The sequence below is a fragment of the Cuculus canorus genome, chromosome 11 (genome assembly GCF_017976375.1).
Source record: "Cuculus canorus isolate bCucCan1 chromosome 11, bCucCan1.pri, whole genome shotgun sequence".
Lineage (NCBI taxonomy): Eukaryota > Metazoa > Chordata > Aves > Cuculiformes > Cuculidae > Cuculus > Cuculus canorus.
Window position 1 is genome coordinate 9,493,410 of NC_071411.1, and position 14,435 is coordinate 9,507,844.

Below are 14,435 nucleotides of genomic sequence, written 5' to 3' on the forward strand. Positions count from 1 at the left end.
ATGATATTGTGCATAATAACTTCAAAATTCAGAACAAAGGGAAGAAATTTCAGAACTCTATCTAGGAAGTGTATCATGACTGGAATAAAATTATTCTAATGTTTCTCAAGAAAAAGTTTTGTCCCTTGTGAATTGACTTCTCTCTGAAGTTTGATAATAGTAATTATATATTCAAAGATTTTTCTTAATATAACCTCTGAGGTTTTTATTCTTTGACTGGTTTGCAGATACACAGTTAGAGAGAAGATGTAATTACCAAAATGGAAATATCTCCCTCCATACCTGAGCAGCCAGTACCACTCAAATGTAATTTACCCACTATATATCCGTTTTTAAAATCAACATTTTAAGAAGGAATATGAAGCGAAAAAAAGGAACCTGGTATTTCAAATGATGGAAGAATCTGTGTACTTATTGTGATTGAGTGAATTTACCTTATTGGAAGGAAAAAAGACTATTTACAACAGTGAATGAGAAATTCACTTATAGAAGTACATCTAGAGGAAAAAGTAGCACTGGCATTAGTGCTCTTGCATCCACTTCTGGAAAACCTTCCTCAATATTGTTTGAAGTTACAGTTAGGATTGCATGATAGCATACGTTTTGTGCCTCTGTTTGTTCCCAGTATCACTTTAGCTATTTGTAGAATAATTCACCATAACTTGAGAGTCTCTGCTCAGGACAGTACATCATTAGAATAAGATTGCTGTTGCAGATTATGCTGTATGGGCAAAATTATGCCAAAGAGTTATCGTTCTGTTTTCTAGCCCAGGTCTGACTCAGCTTTGTAATTCTTCACTTCCGTAATCATTCAGGCTATCCTTGTATGTTAAGTGGTTTTAAGATAGCAAATGACACAGAAGACTTTAAAATGTCACTTCACTTGTTTTATAAAAAGTTGTTGGTTAATACATCAGATGTACTCGAGTTCAGATGAAATAGTAAGCAATATCTTTTTGTAGATAAACTTTCTGGAGACAGAATAAAGCAAGTCATGGAACACATCTGGAAGCTTCAGGAGTTCTGTAACAGCATGGCCAAGCTTGATATTGATGGATATGAATATGCATACCTTAAAGCTATAGTCCTCTTTAGCCCTGGTAAGGAATTTAGTAACGATATCTTTTTAAATAATAAGCTTTCATATGTTTTAGCAAGTTTTTTAGTGAGACTAATGTTTTGAGATGAGACACTTTTGTTAAGCTGCAGATAAGATGATTGTTCTGTAATGCTTTGTCACAAACAGTGTGTTATAATAAGTTTGGAGCATCATATTCATGTTATTTACAATTACAGTATATCAAGTATTTCGTGTACGCATACCTTTAGAAGCCTAGACTCTCGATTACCTTCAGCTGAGTATCTGTGAGTCATAACTTATCTGGGATGTGTACTAGCACTATTTGTGAAGTAAATGGCAGAAAAACTTACAGGAAATACATTCTCACAGTTACAAAAAGAAATTGGCTTCAATTTTAATATTTTTACTGCACTCATAAGAGAGATTGCTGAAATACAAGCAGAAATGCCACTGCATTTTATATGGAACTTCCACAAAATCTCTAAAACTAAACGTAGACAGACTGTCCTCCATTTGTTACCAAAAAAATGTGACAGCAGACAACTAAAGAATGATCAACAGTGTTTGAGGATTTACTAAAAGATGACGTTTGAGATTTTCTGGAACAGTAAGGTAAGGACATTACAGAAATCAGAAGTGACAATCTCTTCAGGAAAGGTGGAGAAATGTTTGTAGGATACAAATTTAATTTAAAACTGCTGACAGGCTGAGTGGAAGGGAAAACCTTGCTCAGAAATGTACATTTTTTTTTTTACTTTAATTCAAAGGTGTTTACCACTTCGAATTTAACAAAATGCAAACAAAAGGAGTTACTGGGGGTGGAGTGGTGGTGGTGGAGGGTTTTGTTGCATTGATATTATTTTTCCCTTTGTAATAAAACTGACTTTATTTAGCGGACATTGGTGTCCTAAAATTTGCTTTTGAAATTTTTTTGCAGAACGTACCATTAGGGCTGAGTTTATTGGGGTTTAAATTCAAGTTGGAGGAGCAAGAAAACCCAGACTTAAGCTCGCTCTGTCCTGTTTCAAGGGAAGAGCAATTTGAACACAACGTGAAAGATATTTGGGCACAGTTAGATACATAGCATTTTCTGGGTTTTTCTGATCATGTGGATGTCTTGAGGACTGAGCCATCTGGAATTAAAATATAAGACAGACTCGGGAAGGGCAAGAAATTGATCTGTCGAGAAAACAACCTGAGGTATTGCTCAGTCAGTATGGTTGGTCAAAATCACAGAGGCAAACATATTTTGAAAGGCAAGGGTAGAAACATAAACCAGGAGTGTCATTGCCTGGGATGGACCTACAGGCTTAATCTTTTTTCCACTTTCTTTTGGATGCACACAGCTATAGAGGAAAGTGAGCAAACTAATTCTGAAGCCAGGAAGCAGATGTTCAATAGAGTGTTTTCCTTCACAGAGCTAACACGTTAAACATCACAATACAAGAGAAATATTTAAATGAAATTAAATGTGAGCATCTTATAACTACATATATTTCACAATGTATAGGGAAACAATCGACATACAGAAATGTTTTGTTTCTTCAGATCACCCTGGTCTGTCCAGTTCAACACAAATAGAAAAATTCCAGGAGAAGGCACAGATGGAATTGCAGGACTATGTACAAAAAACCTATCCAGAAGATACTTATAGGTATTTATTGTCTCTAGTACCCAAAGTAATGTTGTGGGAGAAAAGCTGGCAAAAGTGCAAAATAACATCATTGACGTAAAATGTTCCTTTTTGACGTCCTTTCTTCCTTGACTGTTGATGATAAAGAACTAGAACCTTGTTCATAAAAGCAAGCAGATTTGTTTAAAGATAGGTAGAATCAAGAATGGCTGTCTGGCTTCTTTCACTTAAACTAAACTTGAATACTTTCTCTTTTTTTTGAGTTCTTTTTTTATTTTGTCAGTCTCATTGCCCTGTTTAGAAAAGCAAACAGACTTGCTTTCTTGGAAGTTTCAAGAATACCTTCTTCAAACTTCTTTAATTTCCAGATGCCTTCTTTTTCAAGTTAGTTGTCAAAAAGGCTTGAGCAATAGGTGGTGATTATCATCCTTTAAATGTTTGTCATGTTGTATATGTAGAAAAATATTAAAATTGTCAGTTTATAAACCTTGAAACAAGAAGATTACATGTGGGAAACAAGCCAACTCTTAAGCCTCTGTTTATAAGAAATTCCCACATCTTACTTAATTTCTCCTTTGTTTTTTTTCTAATTTCCAAGGACTTCCTTTGAAAGTATCTACCTTGGTTTTTTCACCTCTCAACTGTTCCTGTTTCTTACATGCTAGAAATAATGATTCTATTTTCTAGTAATCTCTATCAAAGCTATTTTAAATTTCATCAGCACTGATTCTCTGCAATACAGGGAAATTCTAACTTTTGTCTAGCAGTGTATCCTAGAACACGCTCCCTTTTACTGTGAAAGGTATCCCCGTGTAAAGAAGCATGCAGTCCCATACGTTTAAGCAAGGTCTGAGGGCAGTATAATCTCAAAGCAATGAAAAATAAAAAACCTCTAAAGGAGGCTGTAAAACTGGTTTCTGCACTGATCTTACAGAGTTAATATTGTGTCTAATAATTGTATTGTAACTGATACTGTCTATAAACCCGTGCTCACCCACAGAGAAGTTTAGAGTACAGATCTGATTGTTTCTGAGCAGCTGAATGCTGGCACAAATTGAGAGAGAAGCACAAATGTAACAATTGTCACAAAACGAGCAGCACAGCTTGAATCTTTCTGCAGTTTTCCCCTAAAATTTTCCAGATGTGGTATATTAGCACAATGGCCTTTGCATATTTTCTCCATAGATACTCAAGCATTTTCAAGAGTCCTGTGTTCAGTGCGTGCTAAAGTTTGCTGTTACATGGCTCTGGTTCAGGAAATTTATTTATTTTGGCATTTGTGATGTACATCTGCCGTATGAACACAGCAGATATGCCTTCATCACTGTCCTAAATTTCCAGTGCATTGAAAATCCAGAAATTCAATACGATCGCTTCATTACATTGTATGTCTCTTAACATTCTGGTACATAAACCACCCTCCCCAGCATTTGGCAAATATGTTTGAGTAACAACACATCCCTTCAAATTCTCTCTCTCATCGGATGCAGATTCTTCTGTTTCCTTTTATCCAGGGACATATCCATTCCATTTCTGGCTATCTGGTTTGTCATTAAGTTGCTAGGCAACTTAATACTTATTTTGGTTTAAATATTAATACAGCATTTTACTTTTAAAACTGCAAATGTTTTCCCTAGTCAGTATGAATGTTATTAGTCTTAGCATTGTCCTGAACTGTGAAGTGCTTTCAGAGCTGGGAATTTCAAAAGCAGAGCAGGAAAATTGTGTTTGTATGTGCACAAATATGTCCTTTCTCTTGAAAATCACAAGACAAGATAACGGCTTTTCATTTCCCTTGCAGATAGGGAAGTAACTATTCTTTTTTCGGTAGCTCAGTTACCTTTAATTGCCTCTTTACTCTCTTTCATGAGTTATGGTAATAAGAAAAGCAGATCCAGCTCTTTAGCCATAAAGTATTTTAAATCGGTATTATATGTATTTATAATCTACTGAACTTCTTTTTCAGGCTAGCTCGGATTCTAGTTCGCCTGCCAGCGCTTAGGCTGATGAGCTCTAGCATTACCGAGGAACTGTTTTTTACTGGTCTCATTGGAAATGTTCCCATTGACAGCATAATCCCCTACATTCTCAAAATGGAAACAGCAGAATATAATGGTCAAATAACTGGCACATCTGCGTAGTGGGAACAACACAATTTGGTGGATCAAAGTAATTTTTATAAAACATACAATTATCAAGTTGAAAGAATGGCATTTTGGTATGTACAGATATTCCAGCTTGTTATCAGCTTCCTGTCAGATTTCTCCTGTCTGTTGACAAAATGTAAGCCATTAGAAGACTGCTGTAGGACCTTTTCTGCCACAAGGAATATTTTTGATGCCTTTCATTTAAAAGGCTATAGATTACTGAACATACTTTTCACATACTTTGTATTTAGAAGTTATCAGTGGTTAAAAATAGTTTTATAATATCAGAGATTAGTAATAAAATTACTTTAAAAGTAAAAAGAACAGTATGTATATATTTAAAAATATCCTTGGAATTAATATCTAATAAATGCCAGGGTGTAATACTAGCACTTTGTAATCACTTCTCGTCAAAGCGACGTCATCGACATCCTGCTTATGAGTATGAAAAATGAAAAAAATTGCCAATGTCCTTAGTCAAAATGCTAGTGATTTCTGTGCAAAAGTAGAATGCTACAGGAGACAATCATTTATTCTACAAAAAGTCACTTGCTCTTACATCACGCATGAAATATTAATGTGGATTCTAAAATCCATGTTATACAACACTATACTCCATTAAATTAGTGCAGTCGTAATTCACAGTACGATGCAGTTGTAGTGACTATTACATGCTACAGGAATTACCCAAACAAGGAGAAAACATGTTTCATGCCACAGTAATGATGAAATGTTTGGTTTCCTTAAATTTTCAATTCAGACCAATGCGGTCATGACAAATGTTATCTGAATAGGAAGCCTTTTGATTGTGGGGAAAATCAGTCATTAACTGGAAGAACAATAATTTTCAAAGAGCTGTGTGATGCTCTTTGTATTTCCAAATTTACTCCTCCTCTCTGTGCTCCTGAACACCCTCGCTATCCAGCCAAAGGTACAATTCAAAACCTGAAACGTGCCGGCCCTCTGGCTGTCAGCATAAGTGTATTACAAAGTTCTCTTACTTTGTTTGTAGGCACGGTGGTGTTGGGCTGATGGTTGGACTTGAAGGTCTTGGAGGTCTTTTCCAACCTTAATGATTCTGTGATTCTTCCTCCACTCCTCCCTCCCCTTGCCTGAATCCCAATTCTACAGTGCTCTCAACCTTCCTGTGACTCAATTTGAAACTGAAATATAGTTAGGATTTACATTCATTCATTCATGTACCACTGCAGTTAATGACTGAGATAACATGGAGTTATAAAAATAACTACTTTTTAGTTGTCTAGAGTGATGAGCGATCAACATGTTTGCTAGTATTGGCCATTAGCTACTAGCATGCTTTCATTTTAGTATAATTTATTATTATGGACATGAAATATTTTAAGCAATCAAAGTTTAAGAAAAAGTCATGGCAATTAATAACTTCATCTGATCCTGGTTTATTAGATGCATCAATTATTTTAATTATTTGTATGATAGTGGCATTTTCTACTTGTATATTTCTATGTGACAAAATCTAATGATAAGTGCAGCACTTTTGTTTTTCTTCTGTTATTCAGTTGTATTTAGAAACACCAGCCAGGTTGGTGTTTGTGTCTTTTAAGGGTCTGAATTGTAGCTGAAAGACCTTAAGCAGTTCTAGATGAGGCTTCTGCTGTAACAGAAAGTCCTGACCTGGTGCACTTCATTCTCATTAGGAGGCTCATGCTTGTAGCACCATTGTGATACAGGACGCTATTTAATTTTAGCTTCTGGATGTATTAAAGTCTTCTGTAATTGCTATTGTTACAGCATTCAGGATCTTCTTCTCACCAGAGGATGTTACAAAGAGTGCAATATACATGCAGAGATTTGTAATATTGCACTTTGATTTCTCTTGGCTTTTGCTATAGCAAATAAAACTCTCAAATTTTTAATGTGATGGAAGTTCCGTGCTCTGAATGCTCAGTCAACTGGAATGCAGAATTTTGTACTGGCTGTTTTATTGCAGTGTAACGACTTGTATAATTGTGTCGGCACTTCTGATGCAAAGTCCCTGTTTTAAGGGTATACGGCTTAAAATTAATTGTGATACTAACAGCATCAGAAGATGCAGCTACCTTGGAAAGACTTGTGACCATTTTTGTTAAAATTGGAAATGTTACTGGGTCATGTCACTGTTGTTCTGACAGCAGGTATGCATTGAACTGTTGTGATGTTTTTCATTGCAGAAAAAGATTATGCTGTTAAATTTGTTTTCAGTATTTTGAAAAATCATTTAAGCAGACAAGTAAGGATTGTTAATGACAAATGAAACATTCCTTAGCACAAAAGTTAGTCCTTGGAATCTTTTTTCCCAAATTTGAATGCACACCAACGAGCTTTTTCATGACAAATGTAATGTCCATTTCCAGTTTTTCAAGTACAACAGCCCCATTTTCTGTACAGAAGTTTGTCTTCCTAATTTTCCTTACTTGTGCTGTGAGCATAGCAGTTCAGAAATCAAAATAAAGCCACTACAGTTATTTGGGAACAGAGGGATCACATGAAATAGAACTTAAAATTATTTTACATTTGTAAATCAAAATAGTAAATATGAGCTCTGTTTACAAATAAACTACACTCCCTACAAATGCAAGGCCACATAATGCTATCCTTCATCTATCTCTGGTAGTTAGTTACTCTGCAAACAGTTCTTTGCACTTTAGGGATTAAATGTTAATTTCTGTAAATGAAGTAACAGCAGTGCAATCCATATCTGGGGTTTATTTACTGTGCAAATGAAATGAAGCTGTTCCATACTTAAGATTCTGATATGACCACCTAAAAGCTCTGAAGTCTCTCTTTGTGTAGCATAATCAATGTGATTTGCTGGTTTGTGTTAGTCAGAACCAAGCTAATTTGGTCCTTAAACCATTAGCAAAAAGTACTTTCTCTAACTGTACACTATTTTGATTCCAAGTTTGAGTTGTAGAAATCTGGGCAGCAGATGGTAGATTGTAGAGCTTGAGGAAAAACTCAGAATCAATTTTTAATTTTTTTTTTTCATATTTGAATATTAGCTGTAAATAATAAGATAGATGTGATTAAGAACCTAACACTTCTTTCTCACATGCTGCTAAAGGGCTGTAATATACATCGGCATACAGATGTGCTATATGATGGAGAGACACTGAAAACAGTCACATAAAACACTGCCATATAAAACTATAAACCATCTTCTCCTGTGCAGTACGGCTCCTTTGTGCTAAATTTCAAATGTAATCACAGGATCATGGAATGGCTGAGGTTGGAAGGGACCTCTGGATGTCATCTGGTCCAACCCCACTGCTCAGGTAGGGCTACCTAGAGCCAGTTGGCCAGGACCGTGCCAGGTGGCTTTTGAATATCTCCAAGATGGGGACTCCACAACCTTCATGGGCGGCCTATGCCAGTGCTTGGTCACCCTCAGAGGCAACAAGCGTTCCCTGGTGTTTGTCTCTGGTCCTGTCACTGGGTGACATGGAGAAGAGCCTGGCTCTGTCTTTTTTTTATCCTCCCTTCGTGTATTTACACACATTGATGAGATCCCCCCCAAGCCTTCTAACGTGATGTGGCTGGAACAATGCACACGGTACAGCTGCAGACTCAAGCGAATTTAAAACTTTCTCTGCAGAAAATACTACAGGGCTGATTTTGTTCTTGTCATTTCTGAGGTTTGTTCCATACCCCTGCCAGTAACTGGAAGATGGTAACAGGCCAGTCTTACCAGCTTTACTTTGTTTCTTCTTTGCAAGTACAACCTTTTGCTGATCAATGTGGGATAGGAGAGTTTTTTATTATTGTCAAAATCATTGGAAAACTATGTCTTGATTTTAAGTATGGAAACGGCCTGTTTTCATAAAGGCCAAATTTCAATGCCAAACTTATGTTTACAGAATTAGGAGTCAAAGGATCACAGTCTGAAAGTGATTCTAAGAAAAGTGTCACCCCACTGAAGATCTACTTAGTGCCTAAAATTCTCTCTCTCCAGAATTTTTGAGGTCCTGTTTCTGCTGCTCTTGAAGTGAAAATATTTTAACTCACTAGAAATATAGTGAGCTGATCTGTATGAACTTGAGCACTTGTGTATATTGGTAATAATTCATTCAGACAAATGTTAGAATTCTGTGCTGACTGAAAGCGGGGCATGCATGGAGTGATAATGCGGCAATAATGCACATTCTCTATGTGCTTCATTTGTTTTCAAACCCTTTGAGAATGAACTGGATTTGAATCTTGTAGATAAAAAGAGCAGTGATCAATAAGTGTGTAGGAGCATTGTGGGTTAGCTTTATAATGATTTTTCTTGCATTTGTGACAAGGGCAAGAAGGTGGTCTGCTTTTCTTCCTTTAATTTACTTACATTGGACTAAAGAGATAAAACTAAGGCTGTGTGCAAATGCCTATTTACATTGCTTGGTGCCAGTGGAGTTACTCTGGTATGAAACTGGTAGAAGAGGAGAAAATCATTTCTAAGGAGAGATACTTCGGACCATATAAGCCTTTATTTTAGCTGTCTTAGAACGTTAGACTATTAAGGCAGCTTAGTTTTCAAAGCACTCTGGGGCAAGGAACTGTGGCGGGTCACCACTGATCAGTTGATATAATTGACCAAGTCTCTTTTTACCATCACCTGAAGCGCCCGGACCTCAGGGCGGCCATAAGGCCTCCAGTGAATGGCACGGACTGAGGATTTCTGTGCTGAATACAGCTGGCTCTGCAGTATCATTTTAGTGCCCTTTGGCAAAGGGCATAACCTGAGATGTAATGGGGAAAAAAAACAAGTCAGGACTGAAGCTTCCAGTCAAAACCATTTTCCTGACTTTGTTTTTTCTTCAGCACAGACTGTTGTGTATAGTACAGAGGACTTTTACAGGTTCCTGAATTATTTCGTCCAAGATGCTGAAGTTGTCAGTACATTTTTGTGCCCTTAAAATTAAGAGGGTAGTTAGAATTCCTGCCTGTTTACCTGCTGTTTAATTAGTAACGTATAATATATAGAAGCACCAAACAGCATGAGTAGCAAAGGGTATTAGGAAGACAGGTTAGCCAGGAAAAGGGAACTAGAAATTATTGAGCTGAGGATGCTGGCAAAGAAGTGGTGCTCAAAGCAGCTTTCTGGAGGAACAGCCCCAGTCAGGTTTGAATTTGGGTGATGTGAGCTGTAGAACTGGCAGGTGTATCTGACATACGCGGCTGTACCAGCAACTACCTGCAGGATGGGATCACCTGGAAAAAGAAAAAAAAAATTACATTATGTTTTTTCTAATTGAAATCTCGCTCCTTCTGTTACTCTCTAGAGTGCAAAAGTGGGTTGGGTTGGTTCTTTTTCATCTGCTTTTGCCCATAAGGGAAAAAGCAGAAATACCAGGCAAACTGAGTTCCCATCTGTCCCAGTAGTTTGTGCCATACAATAGCAGAACAGGTTTGCTCTGATGATACACACAGGGCTGCTGTGAGAGCAGCACGTCTGTGGTCCTAATGCCCCCATATATCCATGGAGAACCAACAAAATGAGACTATGTTCGCCCTTTTGGAGGGGAGAGTAAGGGGTAGAGGACGGACAAATTGCCAGCATCTACTGGATCTTCAGTGACAGAAAATTAGTTTGAAAAACAGCTTTATATGAAAAATTACAGGAGGGCATGGTGAAGGGGAGAAAATGGAAGCATTTACTTTATGCACCTTTTAATTCTAAAGTTGCAGAGTCATTTTAACAGTAAATTCTCCTGAACTAAGTTCAGGCTGATTGCTTGATGAAAAATGCTATAACCCCTCTTGTAAGATGATGCTACAACCCTACTTCTGCTGCAATCTTCTGCTGCAATTGAAGTAAAATTCTTTGTAATGTTTAAATGTTCTAAGTCTAAATATATTAGACGTGGAAAACATCAGACCCCAGAATTATGTTATTACTGAGCTTTTTGTTTTGAAGTCATGCTAAGTCAATCACAAGTAATGCTGTCATAACCTTCCATAATTCCCAGAACCCGTTTTATCCTCCAAGTTACATGAATGCATTGACAATGTGTATTATTGTTAAATTCATGCCCAATTTTTTCTTTATAAAAGGGTTTGGTAGATTTTTACACATCTTTATTTTGTGCCTCCCACCTTTGTGCATTTCTGCATGGTCAATTCTAAAACTCACTCAAGCAGCTGATGCATATGTACATAGTTGTATGTATGTGTGTATGAATGTATATGTTTATACCTATCTGTCTAAATCTATTATGTACAGTGTATAGAAAGTGGGTAGTGTATGTATATATGTACAGATCTGTAGCCATGTATTCATAGTGTTCTATATGTTAAAGCTTTTCATTCATTTGCTAATCCAGAGCTTCCTAGTTTTCATTTCTTAGCCCAAACTAAGCCTCCCTTAAGAAGGTGAATCCTGATGATTTTCAGAGCTTTGCACCTTTTTCTAAACCCAGCCTGAATTTAGTATTCAGAGCTGACAATTATATTCCATGAATTTTCTGGCTTTTACATGACTCCCTTTGGTTTTTCTCATTTGACGTGTAGAAGTGTGCCAGCAAACAGTTAATTGAACACACAGTGTCTATTAAAAATGAATTAATAAATAAATAACTACAGTTATAATAAATAACTTCAGAACATAATTCCCTGTTTTCAATAGTTACTCATTCTCCTTCAGCCATCTGAGAGACTTTTTTGTAGGTTTATTTTGCAGTGAAACTTGGTAAGAGATTGATTTTTTTTAATTTTTTTTTTTTTTTAAGTCTTCAGCGATGGCTAATTGGAGAAAAACAAGTTGCCCTCTATCATTGAACTGCAGCACACAGAACAGGCTGTAATGGATGCTGTTTAAGAAATCAATGCTTATATTGCCATATTGATAACATGAAAACAAACTGTTATTTTTAAAAAAACTGTGTCCTCTGATCAATGAAATAACAATGTTTCTGTTACAGCAGTTATTAAACAAGAGGGAGACTGCAGTTTGCTTCTTAAGAAGCATGAAGACTTACTTAGGATTTTCACTATGCATTTCAATTGTGTATTCACTTTCCAAAGTTATTCTCTCTCTCATCTAGCTTAAACTAGACAAAGCTGGTTAGTTCATCTAGTTGTTGGAATAATGCCTATGCTCGTGTTCTTTCCTTTCCCAAAACTGTGATCTGTGCAGATTGTGGCCAGTGTGGGTGAGGTGCACATTGCTCCCGTGGGAGCTGGGCCCATGGAGCATTTATGAAATGAGACATGCAGTAAGACAACTATTACTCATAGGGAGTATTCAAACATTGAAATCATCAAAATAGAAGCAATTTTTGTTCCTTGTCCCTTCTGATGACTTAAGTTACAAAGAAGCTGCCTATAGAAGTCATTCTATTAACTCGGGTCGTTTAAAAAAGCATTTCACAGACCGTGTAGGGGAGTAGGTCGGGAAGTCTTGTTTCCATCATATTGAAAACGTATAGTGGAATTTCCCGGGCATTTATTTCCACTTTTTGTCCTCAATGTGGCAAAGACCTGTGTATGTTTAAGCAGATGCCAGTTAACACAGTGTGAGCTTCTCGCATGCTTGAAGTCAAACACAAGGCTTGGAGTCAGGTCCTCTGCTTGTGAAATCTCCACTATGGAAAGAGCTCATAAGTGTTGGTAAGCTTTTGTTTCAAATGTAGAAAAAAACCTGTAAAACATTGATTTTAACATTTCAAACCTTATTTTTGAAATTTTCAGCAGGAAAATTACTTAAATTAATGGCAGGAATTCTTGTGAGAGATGGTCCTCCTGTGGTGTCTTGACAATCAGCACTGTTTGAATGCATGGTTTCCTATTTAAAGGCTGAGTAGAAATATGAATGTCCATTAACACGGTACTGCAGTAACATTTTTAAAGATGAGGAAGCAAATTGCGTATTGATCAGGATTGAATCTGGTTAAAAATTCAATTGTGAATTTAGAGAAAGAGCATATTTTTCAGTTGTGAACTGGGTTTATATACATTTGAATCGTTTGTGTTCTGAAAGACAAAATGGGCTCGAATTTAAGTGGCAATAAAGGTTCTGTTGTAATATTTCGTGGGAACTGTGGAATGTGAACTCAGCTTTCTGTATCTGCACAGAAAGCAAAAGTCTGAGAAGCCCAGCAATTGCCAGGCATCTCACGCCCCTCAATACCTGCCTTCTCATACATTTTTTTATTTATCTTACATAAATGGTAACAAGGCACAGGGCCATTTTAAAATATTTTCAATGATTGTGGTTTAAAAGTGGGACTGAATAAATTTCAAATAAAAAGGATATTCTCTAAGAAGAAAACATCTTACAGAGCATAAATGTTAAATTTCTTATATGTGGAATCAACATTAAATCTGAGACTATTTTTAATAATTAATCTGTACTCCAAAATAGATTGCAAGGCAGTGTTCAAGCAGGTTCATAAGTAAAAACTGCTCAATGTGTAAGTGTTCTATCTGTTTGGCATACCAGGGACTTCTGAGCTCCCACAAAAATAGCAGTTTTTTACAAAAGGAATCACCTACTTTTAATTCCTTGGCATATTTTCTGGAAGTCTCTGTTCATTCTAATTTAGAAAACTATTGTTTATGTTACTATGTTTTAATTTCAGGTTAAAAACCCTGCAAAAGTTGTTAATTTCTCACAGCTTCTTTTGTGAAATCGGCATTGTTATGTGTGATAGCATTTAAAAGTAATAGCATGTTCTTTTTTAAATCTGAATTTTATATCTAATCAATGTCTTCAGTCATGAAGAGGAATTTGCATTGTTGTGTTTGTATATAGAGTATTGCAGTGCATGATTTAGCTTATGCATTTTATTAAATGCTGTTTAAATGTGGCATTATATTGTTGTGGCTTAATACTACTACCTAAATGAGGTTTATACCATTAAAGTGAATTACAAGTATAAATGCATTCTTGGGTTTTATTTTTAAGCTCACTTAATTTCTTCTTAAACGTTACGTGTCTAAGCAAACTCTTTTCCCCTCACTACAGTGATCATCATAAATAATTTAACTGGGACTTCTAAGATAGAAGATGAATCCTGTGGACCTTACTGACACCAGGAAGGAGAAAGAACTTTTCCTAAAGGCTTTAACTCATATTATTCAGGCTTCTGGTTTTATCAGGGTTTTTTTGAGGAGACAACTCTTGATAGACAGTGCTTTATACTTACTTTTATCTGGCATTTCGTCCTGTTCCCCAGTTTTTATTAGGGTGATGCATTGGGTCTTGTTATGTTCCCTTCACACGCACTTTATGACACAGGTAATGAACTTGGGCTCTATTCCCAACAGTAAGTACACGCTCCTTTATACCTGCTTGAGATGAACCACGTGTATTTATTCAGAGCAGACAGACAGGAAACTCAATTTCTTGTTACTGCTACTAGAAATGGCACAACTTAGTTTCACTTAGCAGAAATGAAGGTGATCAGACTTCAGGTTTCTGTTGTCAAATCCAAGTGTCTAGAAGAAAAACATGCATGGAAAAAAAGGCCCTTTTAATTTTTTCAGCCTTCTGCGAAGTTGGAGATTTTGTTGCCAAGGTTTGCGAAGTTGAAATTGTGTCTGTGCGGCATCTAGAAAAGATGGAGCTGAGAAGGGT

General features: G+C 36.5%; 1 protein-coding gene across 6 annotated transcripts in view; it reads left to right on the plus strand.

The window, feature by feature from the left end:
• The window catches only part of NR2C2 (nuclear receptor subfamily 2 group C member 2), a 38,465-nt gene extending 25,133 nt beyond the window's left edge, over window positions 1-13,332 (plus strand). For 5 of the 6 annotated variants that reach the window (XM_054076966.1, XM_054076968.1, XM_054076969.1 and 2 more), the window contains 3 exons: window positions 963-1,100; window positions 2,630-2,735; window positions 4,681-13,332. In XM_054076966.1, coding sequence (XP_053932941.1) covers window positions 963-1,100; window positions 2,630-2,735; window positions 4,681-4,855 — 419 coding nt within the window. In that variant the 3' untranslated portion in view covers window positions 4,856-13,332. The remainder of the gene's footprint in view (window positions 1-962; window positions 1,101-2,629; window positions 2,736-4,680) is intronic. The other variant, XM_054076970.1, reaches the window with a different exon arrangement.
• Window positions 13,333-14,435: the final 1,103 nt, after the last annotated feature.